This window comes from Brachycentrus maculatus, unplaced genomic scaffold (genome assembly GCF_059751285.1).
Source record: "Brachycentrus maculatus isolate JH-2025_06_01 unplaced genomic scaffold, ASM5975128v1 h1tg000624l, whole genome shotgun sequence".
Taxonomy (NCBI): Eukaryota; Metazoa; Arthropoda; class Insecta; order Trichoptera; family Brachycentridae; genus Brachycentrus; species Brachycentrus maculatus.
In genome coordinates, this window is record NW_028281361.1 from 134,692 (window position 1) to 159,968 (window position 25,277).

Below are 25,277 nucleotides of genomic sequence, written 5' to 3' on the forward strand. Positions count from 1 at the left end.
TAGGCGCCGCGCGATGGTCGGCTGGCGGTAACTGGCTTAGTGTTTATCGATCGTGACAATTCGTATTATAAATATATTTTCGTCACTAACGTGCGTATATATTCGACCGTTTATCTAGCATAATCAAAGTGTCAAAATGAGACGGAACTTCAAGATTATTCTAGTGTTTGTCGCCATTTGGATTTTTGCGCTACTCTGCTTCACGCAGATTCCTTCAGGACCCTCCAAGGTTTGTTTTGAATGATAATAATCTCTTTAATTCATCCTTATTGTAGGAAATAATCAATAGACGGTTTCCTGGTGAACTAAACGTTATTTATTATATTGTTTAATTCAGAAAATCTACCATAAATAATTCAGTTATTTGCATCAATGAAACTAAACAAAATATAAAAAAGCGATAAAAAATAAGAGATTGTTATCGTATTTTGTATTTGAGTTTAATTGATAAATAAATAATCAAAATTTCTGTCATTTTTAGTGGATTATAAAACTAGGTATTTAAATAAATATATCTAGTTGGAATCGTTTTAGATCTAATAATATTGATTAACTTATTACGTTGTTTCTGTTTGAATTTTTATTTTATTTCATTGTGTTATTTGAAGTATTTTATCTTAATTAAAATAATTTATTTATAACCAAATAGCCTCAGAGACGAAAGTTAATAGTACATACAATCTATTTTTAAGCACTGCAGTTGAATGGGGTTTATAATGGGGCGCGTTCACGTGGGATAAAAATTGTAGCAATGCGGTACATGTGCTCGGCTGTAGGCCCTGTAGTCTCCGAAGGGTGCATGGATAGATTTGTGAAACAGACATTTGTGTCATAATTGGCGATAAAAATATAGCATATCAAAGATGTAATCAATTTATGTAGGATAAAAAAAGAAAACTTATTAGTATCTCTTACGTACTCTTAAGTGTACATTTTCTCACGGGGATAAAGCGTTTTTTTTAATCTCCAAAATCATTCCTTATTTTCGAAGCCGGAACAATTAACGTTCGTCTGAAAACAATAAAGTACCGGGTTTATTATTATTATTTTAGATTTGAAAACACTATATTTTGATGTATTTGTTCAAAATACTTTAATAAGTATACCTATTATGAGTATTGTTGTTTTATTGCTTTTCAGATACGTAATAAACAACCTCAAATATTTTAAAATTTATTTTGTTTCTTCTTATAATTTTTTTGTGTTTAATTTTTGTTTTCTTTTAATAAATTCGACACATACAAAAACATGGTTTATATTGAATCATCATCGAGCCAATTTCTTTAAAATGTTGGGGTCAGTCACACCCCAGCTGGCGCTCCGTGTCGCGTTATTCGGCTACAGCTCGGAAGGTTTTTTGTTTTGTCTTATCTACATATAAAGGTAGCAATGTAATTAATTTGTATTGATGTTTTTTGTGATTAGTTTTTAACAAGTACTTACGTACTTATTACTCGAGACTTCCCACGCTTATCATAATCGTATATACCACCTACCCATGAATGAGTAAATTAAAATATAATTTTATCCCCAGATTAATCTTTTTAATGTCTCCATTTTGTACATGAAAAAATGTTTCCTAGGAACAATGGTTACTTTAACAATTAAGAATTATCCAAGTACTTAACTGTATTTTTGTTTATTTTCACACGCATACATATACTCACCTATTTCTTATGTATTTATACTTATGTATATTCATCTAATTTTTTTAAGTAAGCTGTCAACATTACTGACGAAGATAATAATAATAATAAAATGCCAAACAAAATTATCCATTTTATCAAATTTAAAATTATTATTTATTAACTTTTATTTCAATGTAAAAAAGTTCTATCCAACTTCAAATCTCCTTTTTGTAAAATGCGGATCCGTCTTTTTTCGCTTCACAATACGATAAAATAAAGTAGGGCAGGGCTGTCCAAACCAGATAAGGACCCGGGCCATGCCAAATAACTAAATAGATTGGAGGGCCGCAGAAACAAATACGTCAGTCTGAAAAATATGACAGAACGCAAACAAATACACAGTTCGGGAAGTCCACTAATAATAGTGACAGAAAACTCGTTGCCTTATGAATATATATTTTATAAATTTATTTGGGAATCCATAAAAATAAAATGATGTTCTACGAAAATTATTGTGTAAAGAAAATTTTGTACTTGCAGTAGATCGATAAACACGTCGCGGGCCGCGGGTGCTTTAAGCAGCCCTAATGTAGGGTGACAGTATAAATACATATATTTGGGCCACTCAAGGAAGCTGGCTGGGTTTATTTAACTAATATTATTCACCAGTCGTCCATATGGATATTTAAAGTGCATATTTTACTTTTAAAATGTCATTTATCAATCTAAAACAAAAAAAGGACCAAAGAAATCTTAGTGAAGAGTTCAATTACTAGACACCTGAATATAAACTGTACGTTTTATGTCAATTTTTTGTTTAAATTCTTTTTCCAACTCAATTGAACGAAAAAAGAGGCCACTGTCAATCGGTTGGTAACTGACCGTTAATAAACATAAACATAACATACACGTTGACCCAAGATAAGATTTGAATGTGAAAACTGCACGATTGGAGATAGTCCCTACCTTACATACTAGAGAAATGTCAAATCTACAAACTAACTCGTTTCCGCCAGTTTTCCTATAACGAAATGCCGGAGCTAGAAACCGATTGGCAATGGTGCCTTATTGTTTTAGGTATTAAAAACGTTTATCATTTATTCAAAATACATAAATCTAGTTAAACCAATTCAATATTTGACAACGGTTCAACATTAAATAGTTTTTTTATCGAAATTCTGAAACCATCGGAAACTGTTGCATCGTACATCAAGAAGCATCACCCTAAAAAAGAGGTGGCTATTCGTGCTACAAATTCATTTAATGATAATGCTGCGACACATTTTCGCCAAACTTTGAAGCGTCGACAAAAACAAATGTCTTAAAACAGTTTTCTAGTTAAAAGGGATTAATTATTTGTCATAAATTCATATTTTTACTAACGAGTTTTTACATTCCTTAATAATTTAAAAGTAATTTTATTTGGTAAACGTTTAAAAAAAATATAGAATAAAATGAATTTTCTTTCGGCCTGGAACGCGTTATCGTATTTTACATTGATTTGTATGGGAAAAAAATGTCACTTAACGAGTAAGATGCTGGGACGAATTGAACTCGCTTTTAGAGGTTCCACTGTATGTTTTTGGGTTATTATGCCCCGTAACTGTGACACTTCTTGCCGACGCGTCGCGACGGATGCACTTGTGACGTTTAAGTTGCGGAGATTAGCAATTTCTATTTTAATTTAGATGAGAGTTTTTGAGTGGTCATTAAACAAATGAACCAATCGTTTATTTTTAATGACTTTTTATTATACGTATCTAATTAAGTATAACAGTTTTAAAACGGTGACTTGGTCGCACATCGGGGTTTAATCAGTATTTACTTACCTATATCCGTTACGTTCGTCTATTGGCACATTTCACACTAATTAACGTAAATAATGGAAATATTTTACTAACCTAGATCGCCATTTCAAAACCACGTAAAAGAGTTTCTGTGTTTTTCCCCGAGATTAGGTTAGGTACCTATATTTTGTTCTTTAGCAAACCACCCGTGAGTATCTCGGAGATGTACATAATAAATGTATACTAGCCTACAGTCTGTCGATATGGCGCGCACAAGCATTGTTGGTGAACAAATTATTTATGAAACGGCTAACCCTCTCGAAATCAATGAGAGAGATTCTGGAAATATCCAAATAAAATCCCTAAAGAGTCTCCTATGTCAGATTTTAGATGAGTTTTTTTCTGTTTTCAACGGTTATATTGTAGCCTAAAGGTACAGGCAGCTTAGATTACATTTCGACATGATTCAAACATACTTTTTCTCTTTCTTTGAGTTTTATGTTCAGTGGGAATGTTAATTACGTGCGTATTATTAAATCACGCTCGAAGTTAACATTCTAAATATGTTCATTGATATTGTTTTATTAATTTATATGATAATTTCATTACATAATTATTGAGATTGATCACTGCAGTTGATTATTGCTTATTTGAGCAAAATATTGTGTAAAAGGTAGAAGACACGAATTCAGTAGTAATTACTTTGTACGTGGCACCTGAAATTATTTTCACATTATTTTATAGATCTTGTCCTGTAACTTTAAATGTTATTTGAATAATCTGAATCCCGATAAAAACATGACTAACTTGTCGGGTCAATATTGCTTGACTTTCAAGACTAAGGATCGGCCCTTACGGGATTAATTGTTAAGAACAGGCATCCCGTGTTGGATGGCTCTCTCTCTGCCAAATGTTTAATTAAATCCGAAGCCTTCTAAAACGCAATGCTTTTCAATGTTAAAACCATACATATATTTAAAAAAAAAAAAAACACATTTTATGGATTCAGTTCCGCGGAAGCCTTGAGTTTGATTTACTCATTAAATATTGAACTTAATAAAGATATTTTTACAAAGTAGAGCCAATACTTTACTACAAAAAAATCTCAGTGATTTCTCTGTCTTCTCAGTTCTTTTATCGTAATCGTTAAGAAGGACTATTGATAATATTGTGTTGCAAGAATCCAATAAGTTTTCGTGTTTTATCGAATGTAAAACATTTATTCAAAACGTAAATATCGTAAGTATCCACGTAAGTATCCAAAAGTTATATAACAGTAAAAACAACATTGACCGTTCAAATTATCATAAAGAGACATGCACATTACACTCCATTTCTTAGAAATCGTGTGCATTTCTTTGATTTTTTTAAAATCTTATACTAAACGCTTTCATTATTCAGTGAATAATTTATCAACTAAGTAATAAATAATTTAATACAAAACATGTCTGTTCCTTCAACTGACGTATTAATAATGATAATTTTTAATTAGCTGTAAACAGTTAATCACTTTCTTTAAGTGGAAGCGCGTGTATAAAAAATGCAATTATTTTTTTTCCGGTTCATAAATATTGAGTACTTATGTACATTTAAAAGTTATTATTCAACAACTTAGTTACTTTGTATATTCTACTTATTCTGGTGATGTTTTCAACAATAATCTTTTGAAAAGATATATTTAACATTATTGAGATCGAGAAAAATGTCATTTGCCAAAAATCTTACGAACACACATATGTATATTAGAAAGGGGGTTAGTATCTACCACAAAAAAAATCAAATTTACTTCGGAGAGTTCAAAATCGAAGAATCCAATCACCTTAAAATGCCATTTCTAACTTTTTTTAAATGATTTTATAACTTGATTTATGCAATAAAATGAAAAAGGTTTCGGCCAAAATTGTGTGAACTATTGAACCCAACGAAGACGTTTGTTATTGATTTTACAATAACTTCTTACTATGTCGGATATGGTTTATTGCGATACAAAAAGTCCTTGTAAATAAATAGATCGTACTTTTTCAAAATCTTCAAAAATTTCAAAGAAAATTATGTATTTGTACCAATTTAAGAATTAAGGCTATTTAAAAACCTTAAAAAAATAAACGATAATATTCGAAAAATTTTGCATTATACGTAAAATTGGTATATTTCAAAGCAAAATGTATTTTATGAACAGGAATACAATTTTATAGAATGTGAACGATCAACGACCCAAGGAAAGACCGTACTAAATTAAACTGACACACTCGAGTATTATATTATACATGGGCTAAGGACGAAAATGGTATCCTCGAACTCAAAAAGGAGTAGGCAGGAAGGATGCCTTTTATGTTGACAGCAAGTGAAAAAGGTGGAGGAATAATAAAAATATTAACTTAATTCGTAAAATAGGAAACTACAGGTACGTGACTAGTAGAGAGTGGAGGAAACATAAATCTATATTATTCAAGGAGATTCCTATACCGTCTACTGGTGATATAGGATGTGTTATAATCGAAAACTCTTTTCACAACCTTCAAAATGTAACAACGCTGGTCACAGGTGTAATGTCGTGTTATGTACTAAGGGGGGTGTTTGCATTGAAGTAAAAGACGAAATATTATGTCATTTTTGAGGCTCGTAATATTAGGAGAAATGTATTTTTTACATCTACTTTCCATTCCCTAACTATACTACCTGCAGACAAGGTTCTAAACTAGAGGCTAATAAATAAAATATTCGCGGGTTATTTTTATATTAAAAAAAAATATTGAATCACGAGTCTTTAATAAGTTGAAATAATTAAAATTATTTCAACTTGTTTCTACTCTACGAGATTAATTTTAAGTGAAATTTCAGTACTGAACCATATATTTTTTTTCAATAATCTAATTAAATAGACACAATACTTAATACTATTATATTGCGTATAATAGAAAATGTAATATAAGTATTCATTGCATGACATTCAATATCCCTCGTGGTTGCGTATATTTCGTTGTTTTCATTTTTCATTTTTTTAGAAAACCACGGATCGTATAAAATATAACAATTATCGTGGTATAAAATTTACAGACTTTTCACGTAAAGTTTAAAACGTTTTAATCCAGTTGGTTATAAACTAAAATAGCGAGTTTAAACCGTTTTTAGCATATTCCTAATTTTTGGTTGCATCGTTCATGTTTTCAACCATTCAAAACTTTTGATATTGGTTTTAATCGGTTCGGAATGATTTGGAACGATTCATCCGCAACTGTAGGCAGGACCAATAAGGCGGTCTAAGCGATTAACCTAATCCTGTACTGATCCCAGCGTTTATTTACTAATTCAATTTGTGCACTTCTTCATTTTCGGGTCCGTTAACCAACAGTTCGCGTAAGTACAACTCTACTACAATAATAAACACGGCGAGTTGTACAATGTAAATATTATACGTGTACATCAGGTCTGGCCAACCCACTCGGGCCTCGGGCACTCGGGCCGCATTGATGACCTAAAATTTCCCCAATATTTTTGTAACAACGAACTTCATACTTATTGATTTTTTTGTAAGTATTATAAATAATTTGAATGCAGAGGTAATCAGAAAGTACAATCAGGGTAATTGTGAAAAAAAACATTACTTCGACCAGATGTGAGAAGAAAACACATATTGAACCAACAAAAAATGTATTTGCAACATAATAAATATTTTGAAAAAAAATTACAGTAAAAATTATTAATTAGGACACATAAATCAAACAATTTTATCTATTTTAGTTTAAATTTATTTAACCAATTAATCAGTGGCCACTTAGTACGAGATTTGAGTTTCTTTTCGCTTACTCCATTTTTTGAGATTTACGTCTGTTATTGACGCCCTATTTTTATTTTTATTGTTTCATTTGGAAATAAAAGCTCCACAAACGTATGTAGATCCAAAGGCACATTTTTTTTTGTGTAAAACATCTTATACTCGTATCAGGAAATTTGTTTGTTGTTATGCACTTACTATAAAATTCTATTTTTGGAATCGTGGGGAAAATGTTTTGTAACAACGTGGATGACTTAGCTTATAGATAATACTTGAGCGCATAAATTTTATTGATGTACCAAACAATTTATCACAAATATATCACTGAATTAAAAATATATTCGTCATATATGACCGCGGGCCGCGGGTTGGCCACCCGTGGTGTACATGTACCGTGCGATGACAGCTGTCAATAATGTTGAACAATAATCTTATAGATTTGTATGTAGTCCATTTTTTATTAGACTTCTTTAGCTTTCTTCCTCACATGACATCATTGTTCCGAAAGGCATACCCGATCATTACACCATCAAATATTTTATAGGCACTATAAAAAATCTGCACACATCGAACAACCATTTTTTTTATCCATAATACGAAAATCTTTTAAATTATTTTAAAATCATTGACAAAAATATTTTAGAAACTAACAATTTTAAAAGAGATAAAGTGCTCATTTAAAAATCATCGACTTATTGTTAAAAACAAGAAGGATATAGCAGCTGCTAATTTCAATTTTCAAATACGGTTTTTAACTTTCTACCATAAAATAAAAATAAAAACTTATTTTTTTTTTTATGTTTTACAAACAATATAAAACAGGTCATGGAAAACAATACGTATAATAAATATACATTTTTAGCAAAGTAGAATATTTAGATTCGGTTAAAATAAACACAATTATTATTTTTTTGTATTAAAAACATTGATTTCATATTTTATTTTATAAGAGATTAAAATACATCAGTTATATTCGATGACATAGATACAGGGATTACATATAGCTTATTCGTTTAATGTATATTAATAAATACTCTCTGATACGCCAATTTACATTCAGTTACGAAATCCTGTTCATAAACACAATATACCGCGGAGTGTGATAATATTTTAAAATACAAAGTTCTTTAATTTAAATTATTACCTTGAATGTATCACTGAGAAATCAGGCCTTTTTTACTCGTACCACATTGCGAGCAATTATGTTTTTGGAGTTTTAGACGAGACACAGCGTTTGTGCACTACCCGGAATTTTACCGTCCGGCAGTCCGGTTTTGAAAAATGAAAGCGACTACGACAGTTTAGCGTGATCGAATTTACGCGCAACGTGTTCACGCACCGATCAAGAGCTCCGATCCGAAGAAAGATAGACAAAAGCACAAGCCAATCCGAGCCAATCATTTGTTTTATATGCTAACTGACGTGCCGGACGGTAAAATTCTGTGTAATTCCGTGTAGTGCACAACCGCCCTGACGGTGTCAGGACCAAAAGCGTAAAATACAAAAAGCGTGAAAACACTTCAATCCATTTTCCTTAACTTTTAACTTAAACCTTGTGGTTACATTTCCGCGACACCACATACCATTTGTGGGACGACGATATAATATTAACGATTATATTCGGTAAGTTCCTGCTGTTTATATTATTATTGCGCGTTATTAATCGTCATGACACAGAATAAAATGTCATTTCTTTTATACATAATTTGATTGTTGGCATTTATGGCTCGTCATATATGGTCAGGCTAAATACACTTTCGTCATTAAATCAGGTTTTAGATTGCTCACAACATACATAATTTATTTTTATACCTTAAGATACAGAACACGAGAAGGACTCGATTTCTGACAAACTGGGCACGAAACTTTCAGTATTATTTGCGATAACTTCGATTTGACGTCTATAGGTAAATTGTAAAATTGATCTCCTTACCTATACTCAATTAGTGGATACGATAACACTGCTTCAGTGCAATCTAGTGCACTACCATATGCGCCAATCGGTAAAGCTTTTACATTGATTTCATCAATTGATTCGGCAGTCACTTTGTGGTAAAATCTATCCATTTTTAATTAATGTTTTATTTAGTAAATACCACTATTTCTTAAAATCTACTGTGACACGTGTTTCGATGCATACGGTGTTTGAAAATGATGCGGAATGCATCGAAACACGTGTCACAGTGGATTTTAAGAAAAAAAGTGGTATTTACTAACTTTTACATTGAGCCTGAAAGGGCGGAAAGAAATTGTTCAAAACGAAATAAATAAATTGAAAGGGTTTTTACTATGTTACGAAACTAGATTGTTAAGCTCAGTGAATACAGTAGATGCCCGGTCATCATTAAAGTACCTAGACTTGAATCGTGGAGCAGGCAGTTATTTTATTGTATCACCTGATTTAGTGGTATTTACCGATTTTTTGTGTTCATTTGTAGTTTTAAATTCATTTGCTGATGTTTGTTTTTTACATTTTTCTTCATGAAAGATTTTGACTCATGCACATAATACTATATTTTATCTGCGGTTTAATTGTGTCGGTTGTTATTAAACATTTTCGCATGTAATTCTGCCATTGTTTTCGTTTTATTTATAACTTCTTTTGATATCATTACCATTATTCCTACCTTAGCTCCCTCTATCCTTTTCCACACGCGATGCAGCTAATTAAACAATACCATTAAAAAGAAAGTTTATATTATTTACTAACAATAAACAAAGAGTATATTTGTTGGAATATACAATGCTTTTTTACGGTCTAAATTAATTAGAATATCTTTAATTTCGCACGCCAATAAACCTATACTGATTTCTCTATTTTCATTATTTTTTCACGAATCTGGAAATTGTGCCCGCCGTATTTGTTACATATTCCACTTCTCACAGTCAACTGACATGTGAATATGTGACTTGATAAAATCTCACAGGCTCTTAATTAATTAACAAAACGTCATCTAATAAATACTACCTACTAATAAGGCGTTGGTTTCTTATGCAAACACCGACAGTTTTCTTGTTTTGGATGTGTACGTTTGAATCAAACAAAAACAAATAAAATATCATAGACGAGTTAACATTTGAAACTTGGGGTAAACCTTTATATTCCACCCAACTATCACATGATTTCTGGCGATTAAGGCGATTTCTGTAAATCCTATATATTTTGGAATAACATTAAAATTTCTATAATAATAATAATAAAACCCTTATCCGCACCCCAATGGTGCATAGGGCACTGCGTCAAAAGCAGTATTTCTGCCTATCTGAGTTTGTGTTTCCAAAAAAAACTTTTTATGTAGTAGACGAATTTCAATTATACAAATTAAGAGTTTTTTTTTAATCTTGTATTGGAGAAAGGCGCCACAGCGCACCGAGCATCGTCTCGCGGCGTGGGATTGCGGAGAACTGTCCAACTCGTAAACTATACTATAATTGTCTAAATTTTAGTGCCGGAAAAAAATATGTATGAATTCTTTAGTCAGCATATTAAATTAAATTAAATTATTTAAAAAAAAAACACTTATTTTAGCACTTCAGTATCATATTGTTACGACTAGTTTCAGAAGCTACAGTTGCTTTTGCGAGTTAGGTTATAAACTTTTAACAAGTTAGCCGAAACTAGCCGTAAAAATATAAAACTCAAGTGTTTAAAAACAAGTGTATTATTATAATTTAATCATGTTACTACAAAGTGAATGTCGAAACAAAAAAATTACATCTTTGTATAATATATACAGTTCACAATATCATTTACGTCCCGAATTTACGAATGAAGTTAACCGTTAAAAATATAAAAACACAAATTTTATAAGAAGTAGTTCATTTGCACGTTATTCACAAGACTTATGTTTCAATCTTTTTTTTGGTTCAGCGCCTCCTGCTAAAATTTCAAATGGACGGGGAAAAAGGATGTTTTGTAAAAACACCTCTTAACCTTTAAACAGTGTTTTTTTTAATGAACAAGATCACTTAAAAAATATGGATGAGTTTGATTGACAATTTAGTAATTAAGTGTTCACCGTACAAAGACAACCGTGTGTGTTAAAACTGTTTATGATTTTTTATACCTACATACATATGTGTGAAGGTGTGCTGCTCTAAGTTACCACGTACATCAAATCGTGATCAGAGAGATCAGTTGTTGAACAGTAATCATAACCAGTGATCAGAAATGCTTGCTTATACATTCTAGTATTTTATTTGTAACCCTTCTGTGGTCGTCTAAATTAATATTAAAAAAAAATACCTTAGGGGTGATTATAAGCCCAGTTCATCAACAGAAATGAAGTAAAAAAATAATCGCTACCTGTTTGTTATTCTACTTCGATATATCATAATATCTTCTCTTCTTCTTTTTTTTAGCATAAGTATCGCCTACGTTTGACATTGTTAGTAATTTTTTAATAGATTTATATTATCCACTGACACTTCGTGATGGAATTGCATTTTTAATTTATTATTAGATTAAAACCAATATTTTTAGCTTTTCCACTTTTTTATTTGACCAGCGACCGGGTTTCGTCGTTACCGACATCATCAGACTGGTCTGATGATGTCGGTAACGACGAAACCCGGTCGCTGGTCAAATAAAAAAGTGGAAAAGCTAAAAATATTGGTTTTAATCTAATAATAAATCGTTAGTAATTAGTACGATATTTATTTTACTTGTGTCTCAACTTGAGGTTAAACGTCTAATTGATATATCGTTCGTAGGGTGAATAATCCAGTGTCGGATAGAATGAATGATAGTAAATTGTTTATATATTTTTGATCTGGTATTGAAAAAAGTTTAATGAATATTAATTTTTAACTCTAATAATAAATCTAGCTGTTAAAATGACGGTAATTTGCTAGATAAATTTTAACTGCGCAAGGGTAGGATACAAGGTGTGAGGTTTTCTTTACGTCAAATATAACCGGGATTTATGAATACAGGAAATACTTTTTAACTGGATGAGGGTAGAAATAAGGAGAGTGAGAATCGTTCGTATTTATTTATTTTATATGAACTTTTAGTTATAAGGTCAAATATTAACAGAATTTCTGTGTACGAGTTTAAACCAGCAAAATATATATATATAAATACTTATGTCAATACTTTTTTTTAGATCGGAAATATACGATATTAGATTTTATGAAATGCATCTATGTATTATATATGTATTATTATTATATGTATTATAGTTCAAAGGGCAAGAACAACACAACTAGATTCGACGGACAGGAGTCTGAATAATCGTTATGGAAAATCAAGATTTTCCAGCTAAATGCCTGCTCTTAACGGAATGTTGAGTTGATCATCGACAAATAAATAAATAAATTTTACATAATTTTTGGTGGTTGAGATTAGTAGTAGGTGACTGTGTATATTCTTGTGTGCTTCATCAAATCCGTACTAATTCATTGACTCGGTTATCTAATTCGGATCGGATCACAGTTTATCAGCATTTTCAAACAAAATGCTTATTAATAACAAATAAATAAAGCAATTTCACCAACATTTCTTGTAAGAATAGTATATCAAATAACGTTGGAGAAATCGGATTATATCTTGGAATTACCATTATAACATTATTTTGTGTTATAAATTTGATAGGTTTGGTTTATTAAGGTACGGTAAGATAAGATAGCGATATTATAATAAACAGCTTGATGTGTGTAACTTCTCTGTAACGCTGTATTTATTCAATAGCAATAAATTCCAAACGTATTTTCAATCATCATACCTTATGAAAACTGTATTTTTTTTACATATACCAAAATATATCTCTGGGTGGAGTTAATTAAGTTATTTTCGTCACAATAATACTTTCTGAGAGCGTTTTAAGGGTCTTGAGAAAGAATGTCTGAAAATGGTGAAAAATTGTATAAATTATAAATAATTATAGATATTTCAATAAAAACGAGGCCATTTTATGGGAGGGGAATCTGGAAGTCTGGGCTTACTTTTAGCATTTCTTCCTCCGGTTTATGGGATCACTTTTCACTTTGTAACATTCAGCATTTTCTCCATGGTTGAATATCCATATCACGTTGATTTATGGAATTTGTATATATACAATTTATCAGGAACTTTTCTTATGCTAGTCGAGGGAGCAAATCTTTAAAGGATCTAAATAGCGGAATCCTGAAGAATAATTTTACAATTTATTTTCAAATAATAGGAAAGTAAAATTTGTTTATTTGTTTTGAATATATACTCATTTATTGTTAGTTATTATTTACTATAAACATACTCATATAAACTTACTTAAACCGTTTATGCAGTCCACAAGCTGTCTCCAGGCTTTTCTGTCGGCTTCCAGCTCTCTCGCATCCTCCCAAATCGGGCCCGTAAACACAAAGTACACTTATATATAACTTGTGTTTAATATATTTTTCTTTGATATTTGATTTGAAAAAAAAATGTTAAAAATATTAGTAGCGACGAGTAAATCCAGTTCGACTACACCTTTAAAGTTATAGCGTATTTCTTTGGGATTGAGATGTGCCGTTGAAATAATATCAGAATTCTCGAAATAAAATACACCACCAGTCATCTTATTGGTGACATCTAGGTTCATTTGATTTATAATGATTGTTCCATGACACAACACATTTAAGAAGAAATCCAAGTAAATTTGACATACGTCATTTCAAAAATAAATTTTATAAAGTTATTAAAAAGTGGTTTCTATTTACTTGATACGACGATTTTCAATGGGTCTTGTACTAAATGTGATTTTATCCAACAAACACATAGAGACATAAGTTTTACAAGTAATGTATTTAGTTTAACTTTTTGCGGTGAGGGATTTAATTTTCTTGCCATCTATATAGTACTTCTAGCCGCAGGAGCCGTGAGAATTATAGTGCCTGAGGTACGAAATACTACCATTTTACTAACATAATTATGCGTATAATATTATATCATCATTTGGGCGGAAACTGTGGCTAGGCGGTCCTACTTCTGTTAATACTGAATCTCCTCCACAAAACTCGCACATAATAATTTATAAATTGCGTGATTGTTTATCACGTGTAGTACAAATAATAATAAAAAAACTGTTAAAATTTTATTTTAGTCCGAACGTCACCCCCTGTATCCCTCATCCAGTTCAAAATTATTTAAAAATCTAGTAAATTATCGTTGCTTTTTATCCCATGTATCTCAGATGAATATAAACCCACCTTTTATCTGAATATAGGGTAATGTGGATAAAAAGGTTTCCAATTTAAATACAAAATAAAATTACATAATATCGCTGCACTTGCTGCACTCTGCAATTCGTTTATGTGCTTTAAAATATATGAAAATGAATAGTTTTTTCTCACAAAATTTATGAATCATAACTGACATCCGCGTGTTAAATCTCATTGCATTAATTTGGCGTCTTCGAATATGTTTCGATTTTCGTTGCGTGTTTCACCCCAGTATCAGCTTTCCTCGAAATAAAAAACCGGCATAATACGACAGTAATAAACGAGTAAAGGCAGATAAAACAGGAATAGCACTTATTCGGACATGTCTACGAACTTTTATTGCTTTCAAACCGCTTGTTACATACTCAACTTACTTTTCCTCGTACATTTATACACTAAGGTGAAACTATTAACATACAACTACTGAGCGGTAAGCATGGTTGCTTTACCTGACGAACCGAAAAAGAACTTATTTATTTCGGACGATATTCGTGAGACGGACTAAGTGGTAATGGCGCATAATGCTGTATATTTCGCGATATTGTAGATAAACTTTCGTTATTCCCGGAATTAAAACATAGATAAAGATAACATTATTTTAAAAATCGTTATTGCATAGAGTACTGTTCGCGACTCAAGTTTTCCCTCCTACCATTTTTGTACACCTAGTTGTCCTGCCCCTATCCGCACCCAAGTGGTGCATAGGGCACCGCGTCGAAACCACTCGGTGTTAACTTGATCGCGATTATACGAAGGTAAGATGATCAGTGATGCGCTTCAAATTCATGGATATAGGAGTGGAATATGTTTGATGGGATGCATATGATGTAAGTGAAGAAGCTAAGGGTGAAGGTTGTTACTGTTTTATGGGAAAGTAAAAAGAGGATTAGTAGGTACTGTAGGAGAGGAAAAGTATTATAGCAGCAATGTCCAGGGTACTCGGGGTTGCATTCAAGTACCGGTTTGTGCAACTTGTACACTGATTATATTTATGAGGCCCTTTATCCATATTCCTACATAAATATTTAAAAAATATATACATACGTATACAGCCGTAGGTATTTTTCTCATATTTAGGTCGATTCTCTGCATGTATTTCTTCCTCAACTAACGATAATAAGCTTTTTCTAGTTACTAGAGTGGCAATACTAAACCAAAACTTGTTTACGTTTCTGCTCTTTTTTAAAAGAAAATATACTATTTAATGTTCTTTTTCACTCCTTCTAGTAAATACATTATGCTTTCAGTCCTGAAGTAGTGGTCGTTCCGTGAATCCTTTAATTCTGTTTATTTCCGAATAGCCGAGATGTCCGCCAATGCCCACTTTCTCCGCATCAAGGAACCTGGTTTGCATAATAAAAATATGTAGATCCGGATTATAAATACATACAAATGTAGACACACCGAGTGGTACTGCCGCCCGATAGCACTTCGCTAATCCGGTTACTGGACCAGACTAAAGCCTACTTTACATCGGTACACTGCACCACAATACAAAACTATACTTTTCCCCAAACTACAAACTTTACTCATCTTGGTAGATAAACCGGCTACACAATGTATAGAAATCAATAGAGTGGCAGAGGAAGGATTTTTTATACAGACAAAATTAGCGGGTAAACTTTAGAAGTATCAGATGTTAATCTAGTTAATACCTTGAAACAAAATAACGGGATAAAGGAGACATTCACATTTTACGCACTCTTGCAAATTTAACTTTTATTGAGATAGATAGTCCTTTTCTATAGCAAATAATAACGGAAACTTCTATCTCTATCCTTGTTACAATTTTGTCTTATTTTCACTATTTTCATCCCATCAACATAGAATAATATTTTTTTAAAAGAGAGGCAGTGGGGTAGAAGAGATTAGACTACATTATTTTATACTGGAAAGAAGACGGTAAACATTGAAAATTACTGGAGAATTTACGAAACCGATTGCGGACTGTGTGATAATGTCATTCGGCTGCCCCAAAGTAAAACCATGATTCTAAAATATAAAATCTTATAAAAGGAAAACTGACAATATTATTATTTTTGTTTTTTTTTTTATTAAAGTTCCTCTTTTTACTTGATCCAGTTATAAGGTACAGTTATAAAAAAAGAAAAAAGGATTTTTTTTCACCGTGTTAGATCCTTGGATTTGCTTTTCCGTAGCGATGTGTATGTCCGTCGCGGATTGTCCGAGGATTGTGGTGGGGAAAGGAAAAAAACTATTCCATCCTATAGTCCCCGCTTCCGCCTTTAGTACTCTACATTCACTAGCTACATTATGCTTGTAACGGAATAGTGCATACGTCCGGAGTTTACTAATAAATCTACCAATGTAAAGTAGGCTTCAGACGTGACCAGAAACTAGACTGATCTGCATGCAACTTACACTTGCAAAATAATAGTCATTGTGTGTATAAAATAAGATAGTTTTCACTTTAGTTTTATTTGCTTTTCATTGTTATCGACGCTCGAAACAGCCTTTTACATAACACAAATTTAATTATAATGCAACACGAACTGAATTTCAATATCCGTATGAAAGGTATACGGGCACACCTCGGTAAGTTTAAATTTGATCGGTCTAGTTTTTTAACAGCTCTGGACCATCGTGGAGCACATTGCTCAGAAATCTACTGTTTTTCGTTATTATAAACTATCAAACTGATTTTTTATTTGTATCAGGCATACACACATACCATAAATACATACACAAACTAAAATTAACGCTACGACTATAAAAGCATTTTTTCTTACAGCGATTTTTAAATGCTTCCCTCTAACTATGAGTAATTTATCTCACGGTTCTATTATAAAACATACCCACTTCACCGTCACTGGTTGACTACTCTATTTGCAATAATTTAAATAATGAGCCTATTATCGGTATTGTATTGGCAACCGGAATTAGGCTTTTAATTCGCGGATCGGAACCGGAAATTAAACAAGTGATTTTATACGCTATTATTGTCAACAATATCAACATTACTCTCGCTATTTAACCTCCTGACTCCTGGATGTTACGAGTAGATATGTTTTAATTTAGCTAACATACTTACAATATCTTCCACACGAAACTTCTCCTTTGATAAAGTCGGTGACGCTATCAGAAGCAGACTTAGTAATTTATATGTATAGATCCATATTTTTAAGCTTTACTCGAATACAAAAATATTTTACTAGAGAACGACTAAGCCAAGTTTAAAGAAACATGTTTAAAAAATATTTATATTTAGGGGCATCGCATCGTAGTACTTTCATAAATATTCCTTTTGTAACAAACTTACGAATATTTTTTTATTAATCTGAAAAAAAAGATCACCATAAATCAAATTTCATAAATGTACTTTATTAAGAATCTTTATTTTTTCTTTTTAAAATTATTTAAAAAAAAAAACAAATATATTTAGTAAATACGGGTCAATAAGGAATAGATGTTTTTTTTAAACTCAACAATGATGTAACGTTTAACCACTACCGAGAGTTCTTTTTGTAGGTTTTAGTGATCTTTTGTGCCATCTTTATAGTATTTTTTAGCACCATGCCACACCGAATTTCAAATTAAAAGCTTGTTTCACCTGTATTTAGCTGTGTTTACATGAAGAATATAATTTCATGATAATTATTTATTTATTATCATTATATCTCAAGCAAGATTTTATACAAGTTAACACATTCAGTGCGATTATAATTATACGATGTAATTAAAGAGTTTTATTTCTGTTTGTATTTATTTTGTGAAAGTGAAATTAACTACTTGTTTGTGAGTATTGTATATTTCTAATATTCACGTTCGTATAAAATAAATTTTAAGAATACAAAGCGATACTGGGTGCAAAGAAAACTGCGATACAATTAAAAATGTACTTTTATGGAAAAATATGTCTAACATGTACATACGTATTTACATACAAATATATAAATCGTCTTTTCTTTTTAAAAAGGAATGCTTTACTTATTGTTTTTTATCTTTTCCTCTCTTTACAAGAAAAATTACACTATTTTCTTATATTGTATTATAATTTGCGCTATTTTTGTCAAACTTGAATAGTTAGTATTATAGTATAGTAAATAGTTAGTATTATAGTATAGTAAGTAATCGGACCGACAACTTATCGAAATCTGCGGCGTTATTACAAATTTGCATCATGGTGTTATCAGAGAAAGAGAAATTATATTCGCAGACACCATAAAAAAATTAAAAACACATTGTCCGTTTTATAAGGGAAGAGAAATACTAAATAATATAAGATTAGGAAAAAGACTTATATCGTGGCTTAAAAATACGAAAGAGTGGGTCCACTGTAGCACTAAGTGGTTGTTTAGAGTGACTGGAAATTTCCATGATGATTGTCAACCTTCAGCGTTTAGCGACACAATGAAAAGAAGAAGAAAATCGGTTTTATGCATGAAATGCGCGTGTCTACACCTTGTTACTTATTATTTTGCTAATGGGGAATCAAGAATGTGATGATCTTAATTTAACGATATTTTTTAATTGAAGTCGGAATAGAAGCTTTTTTTCCGAGAAGAAGAGGATAACGTTAGATGTAATAAATATCAGGGAAGAAAACTGTGGGAGTTTTATTTGCAGTGTATGTAACACATGAAACATTACGTAGTCGAGTTTACAAGCGCTGTGCACTCTGCCACGCCTTTCCACTGAATATTCACTCACAACATTCTCATAATTACTGTTCATAATAAAATGAATAGTAAAATTCTCACGACAAGCATGTTCTTGTTGTACCTATACTACACATTATAAAAGTGCCTAAGTAGTATGAGATAAATGCAACGAGAATCGCATTGTGATGCCGCGCACACAACTTTTCCGTTCAAATTATTGTCATACGTTTATGCATTAAACTTTAAATTCTGCTCACTTCCGTGCTTTGGCACTCAGACTGGAATACTTGTAGGGCATGTAAACGGTACAATAAACTTATAAACTTAAGTTAGGTACTTACTCAGGAGTGACTCCGATTATTGGCAGACTACCAATTATTAGTAGAACAAAATTAAACACTGTTGTGCCCTGTTTTGCCTTCACTGAAAAGAAAAAAATATAATGACAGCGTTTTATAATTTTGAGAGTAAAAATGTATCATATTTGAAGTTTGTTATTATATGGGGTTCCAATATTTGGATAAAAGTGTGAAATAATTATTGCTGTTGACATTTTTTAATAAATATATTCATAAATATTCATAAAAGGTAAACTAACTTAATTTAATTTAATAGTCAGTGATACGAATGATTGTTATAATAATGATCGAGCATAATTATTTAAGTTACATACTGTAACAATTATGATATCATGCATGCGAATCCCTCACCAAAATTAATTACAGAAAATCTAAAATCATATAAAAATATTTTTCATTTTTATAATATTTCGATTGCTAAAAATATGTTCATAAAACTACCATTAAAAATGTAAAAAAAAAGTGGATTTTATCTTCTATCGAACACTATTTTACTATCTATTGTTGTAAATAATATAATTTTATTGGAACTTTAAAAACATGAACAAGGATGCATAATAATAGCGCACCTTATCGGCGCCAAAACTTTCCTAGAAATGAAAATGGTCATATTATTTCAGACCGCAACATTCTGTACATAATTATGTCCGCAATCAACTATCGTCCATAAAGATAATGTTAAGTACTTATATAAATTATTCGACAATAGCATTAAAATATTAAACGCTCTTTCGTACTATAATAGCTTGCGAATTCACTTTCATTTAGAAGCGAACTAATTTTAAGCGTTTTTTTTTCTTCTTCGCGATTTGCATTTGAAAGGGTTATGCGCGAGAAACGATTACGATTTGGTGTAATTTAAGGCAAATAGCTAAAGCTGCTGGATCGATCTTTATATTTAAAAAATATATACATTACCTAAAATTTTCCACTGCGTGAAATATCAAAAAATCTTTATATTAATTTAATTGACCTATTTACCTGTATTTATAGTGGGGTCTATACGTTTGACTACCGTCCACAAGGGTCCGGGATAGTTCCACATTCAGTTAGGATAAAAGAGTACACATCTTGTCGAAAAAAGAAACACGACATAGTAGCCCAAAATAATCTATTGCCATTTAAACGGCTGTAAAATCTAAAAAAGGTATTTTTTCTCTATAATATGTAATATGTTGTCGATTCTGGATTGGCACTTCAAAGTGCCTTTGCCATGCTGCTCCATCGTTTTCCCATAAAAAGTCATCATTATTGTTGTATCCTTACTAAAAAAATTTAAATATCAAAAATTATTAAGTATGGGTATTTCATTCCAGTTCCTTTCTTATACTCTTTCTTATACTTTTAACTACTTTATTTTTGCAATATTTTTCCAACCGGTTTCGACAAATATCTTGTCGTCTTTAAAATTCGTGTGCGTGCCGTAGGAAAATAATGTACGTATCTCCTAAAATACAAGATAATCATCTTTTATAAAAAAATATAGTAGTCAATATATTTTTTAATCACATCGCAATGCAAAAATGTGAAAATATATATATTCATGCTGATACTTAATATACTTAATAGAATGCAGTTTCCAAAGGCACCGATACGAGCCAAATGAGTTAGCTTCTTACCTTAACATAATAGCAATTCATTTCTTATCCGGGCCAAATTATTTGCATACATTTTCTTTTTTTGCCCATTCAGAATAGTTTAAATAAATAATTCCACATCAATAATTTAAATTTGTTCTGTTCAAATATGTAATATAATACTAAATTTATTCAACGTCTATCGGGAAAGTGTTTTTATTGATTAATAAATAAGTGAAAACTTTCAATGGTTTTTTCAAAGTAAATATCTATTTAAAACGAAACCTTTTGTACAAAAATGATCGTGATTGGCTGATTAATCAAGACATTACGACACACCAATGCAGGGAATTTCATTTAAGATGTAATGCATTGTTACGGATTTTTTTTTTACTTTATAGCATTTCATTATTTACCAGTTGTGGCTCACTCCGGTTAAACGGAACAGAAAGGAAGGAAAAGACGCCCTTATATAATGTGTTTTATAATACTTTTTAACCCTTACCACTTCGCCAACTCAGATATATTTCCTCATTGCATGCATCGTTCTAAGAAGAAGATGCTCAATTTATATTTAACCCAGTGTCGTCTAAATAATGATAACAATATAACGTTTGAACCGAACACTTAACCTTTTATATAGGTGAAATAAAATAATAAAACAAATATATATAGCGGTGTTATCAAATGAAATATGAATACAAATAATAACAAAAAAATTAATTGTGTCATAAATAATGGTCATTAGTATTTTTTTTAGATAAACGGAACACGCTAGATTGTCTCGTAATTCCGCAAAACGATTTACTCTCGAGACTGTCTGGTGTCCGTGTCCAGTTTGAATGGGTTAATTGAGACTGTCAAATATGTCAAAACACATTTGTCACAAAGATGAATCAGACGAGTTATGCAAAGACATTCCTGTTTTTGTCATTTCCTCTGCATTCAGTCGTGTACTGCATGTACTCGACTACTCTTCTCTCGCATTGCGTAACCTATACGTGGTTTACTTTTCTATACAAACGCTTACTCCGGTTAGACCGAGATTTTATGAAATGGTCAATGTTGAACCGTTGTTATTTATACTTTTATTATAATCAGCGTTACTTAAAAACTTCAATCAGCGTGTTTTCAGAAATTTATGTATTTCAAGTCGATACATCCTTTTATTTTATGTATTTGATGAATGACTATATGTACACAAAATATACGTTCAAACTTCAAAGATTGTATGTACTTTAGGTCACTTAAGTTTTTGTATCAATTCCCATTACCTACATATTATGTGTGCGTAAATAATGAATAAAAATGGTTACATAAAAGTTTTATATGTTGTAACTCAGTGTTCCTGTGCGTGTGTGCCGCGGCACACTGATGTACCGTGGTGATTAGTTGGTGTGCCGCGGCACACTGATGTACCGTGGTGATTAGTTGGTGTGCAGCGAAAAAAAGTCTAGTTTTTTGAAGATTCTTATAAATCATTGCTCCAAATTTAGATCGCCTGTGTTCAGTTAAACAGGCTCACATTTCGCATTAAACATGCTATTAACACGATCGTTGGAATTAAATACGAACCAATTAAATATTTTTCAAACTTTAAATGAAACAGTCTATAAACAATGACTCGATTGACTAGTTTTACATAATAATTGAATGTATTAAAACAACGTGTAATCAATCCATACAAAATAATAATACAGGCATAATATTATACTATGCAGATATAGATATTATGTAAAATAACGTATCTACATAATTTGCACATTACCCGCTTTTGTAATGGATGCAATTTTTTTTTATGAAACAATTTGATAGAAGTTCAAGGTCTCCGTTTAATAAATCACAAACATTAATTTATATTCACAATATTATTAAATTTAAACTCAATCATTTATTTTACTAATTGTCTTTCAAACAACCACGTAATATTTTGTACAATGTATATCTTGTTCGCCTCCGTAGTGTAATGGTCAGCACGCTCGGCTACTGTTCTGGAGGTCTCGGGTTCGATTCCCAAGGGGGTCAAATAAATATAAGTGATTTTTTTCACTGTAATATTTATTCAATATTACCCTGGACTGGTCCTGAAGCGGGGGGCTGATCACCTTTCCTTCATGTGTAGACGATCAAGATAACACTGCGTTTATATAAAGCACCATTGGGGTGCGGATAAGGGTTTTATATTATATATATTTTATGTATTAATTGTTAAATCAAACACAGTTTTTTGAATTTTTTTTAGTCTACCAAATCTATTAACTAAGTAGACTTAAAAAATCTGTATTTGACTTAACAATTAATAAATAAATTAAATGGAGTTCTACAAATTAAACGCCAAATTAATAAATATATATTATAGCATATACCATACATGCATATCCTTATTTAGGTAGAAAACCACTATGTTTTTAAAAGTTTAGGAAAAACGCTCTTCAACATAATTTCATTTGAGTATTGTATCTTTGATTTTATAACAATCGTAAATAAAGTATTTACAAAGTAACCCCAGTAAATATATAAACTATATTTGAAAATACGCTATCGTAATTCATTTAAAGTTTGAAAAAAATTATGTACAAAATCACTTTGATTTATGATAACGAAAAATGCAAAGAAACGTTTTTTTAAATGAACTGATTGACCTCAAAATCTAGTTGGAAAAGAGAAATTCTTCTATATCAATGAATTCCGTTATGTTTTCGATTTTATTATCACTTTTGTTTCGTAGTTGTGTTATAAATATGGTTGCAAACAGTAAAGAAAAAGATGCTAATTACTTTCCGTGACTCGGTGCTTTTGCACCGTTTACATTTTATTCTTCAGCCCCCCTGAGGTGATTTTCCATCAAAACGGCGTTATATAAATTAGATATATACCTACTACTACCATCACGCCGTTTCTCCGCAGGGGCAGGCAGAGAGGATGGAACGCCACACTCTTCTGTCCTGACATACACTCCTCGCCTCCTTCACATCCATGCATCTAGTCATACATGCCCTCCGATTACGCAGACTTTTGACACCGCCAGATTTTAGGTTCTGATTGATCTGATCGTGCCAAGTCTTTTTCGGTCGTCCACGTTCTGTTTTCCTCACATTCGCCACATATATTTTCTTAGTCATTCTCTCGTTATCCATTCGCTCCACATATCCATACCACCGCAAAGAACTCTTCCTAATATTTTCAATTGTTTCTCGTTAAGCCTTACATTCCTTTCTTATATCTTATTTCTCACATTTCTTTTTTAATTAGATATATAATATTTATAATTGCTAAGCGCTGCTAAATTGTAAAACCTCAACGGTTTAAGAAAACATACAACGAAACTGACGAAATTAAAGCTGGTTGAAAAGCCCAGTATATAAAAAAAACTTAAGTATGTATTTCATTTTTACTTACCCCGGTTTGATTTAACTACCAATAACTAACTTTACGTAAAACCATTATTTTTTAAATTTTAATAATAATTTCTGTTGCAATAACTAAAATTAATTATGTTTTGTGTGTACGGTATTGTTGCATGTAATAATGATCATGATAATTATCTTATTAATTGTATAAATGATAATTCTTCATTGCTTTTAAATTGTGTCATTTTTCCATCAATGGATCGGTATTTATTGTTCTTTAGGTAATTGTTACATTTATATTATTTTTAATTGACTATTTATCAAACAGAATTCTATTTTAATAATACTTATACTGTTTCATTAACATTATGTTGGTTGAAATCGGGACAAAACAGTATGTAATGGTTGTTTTGGCAGCACCATATATATAATCTACGATCCGATTTTTAGTCTTATAAACAAGCTCATGGTGATATGTTTTTCAGCTATACTAGACGGTAATTCGGCTAATTTTCGGGATAACCACGATATAACGGTTCAGAGCATTATGTTGGTCACTAGTAGGTTATAAACGTTGTCGTTTGATACCTACTTTCCTATTGAAGTTCTGTTTTATCGTGATAATGGTTATACAATATCGCGAATGCACTAATCGGACATATATGCAGGTTTATAAATCAGATGTTTTCTAAAAGCTCGTGTCGGTACTCGCATTAGAGTGAGTTAAGTACCCGGTCACGAGTTACCATGCGAGGCATATTAGCAGTAACTATTACCATTCCGAGACTTTAGAAACTCTTATTACTATCCAATAGTAACCAGTAGTCGTTTGTGATTCGATGATCCTAAATTATTCAACCAATCCCCGGTTCCAATCCCAACCCACATTTTCACTGCGATTTACGTAAAATATTTATAAATAAAAATATTAAATCATTACCATGTTTTATAGAAGTAGGAAGTATACCAACGAATGGTTAAAATAAGGGAGAGCGGT

The 25,277-nt window shown here is 31.3% G+C and overlaps 1 protein-coding gene across 1 annotated transcript in view; it reads left to right on the forward strand.

The window, feature by feature from the left end:
• The window catches only part of Pgant2 (polypeptide N-acetylgalactosaminyltransferase 2), a 97,740-nt gene continuing 72,463 nt past the window's right edge, over positions 1-25,277 (forward strand). The window contains exon 1 of the mRNA XM_088273992.1: positions 1-229. Coding sequence (XP_088130118.1) covers positions 137-229 — 93 coding nt within the window. The 5' untranslated portion in view covers positions 1-136. The remainder of the gene's footprint in view (positions 230-25,277) is intronic.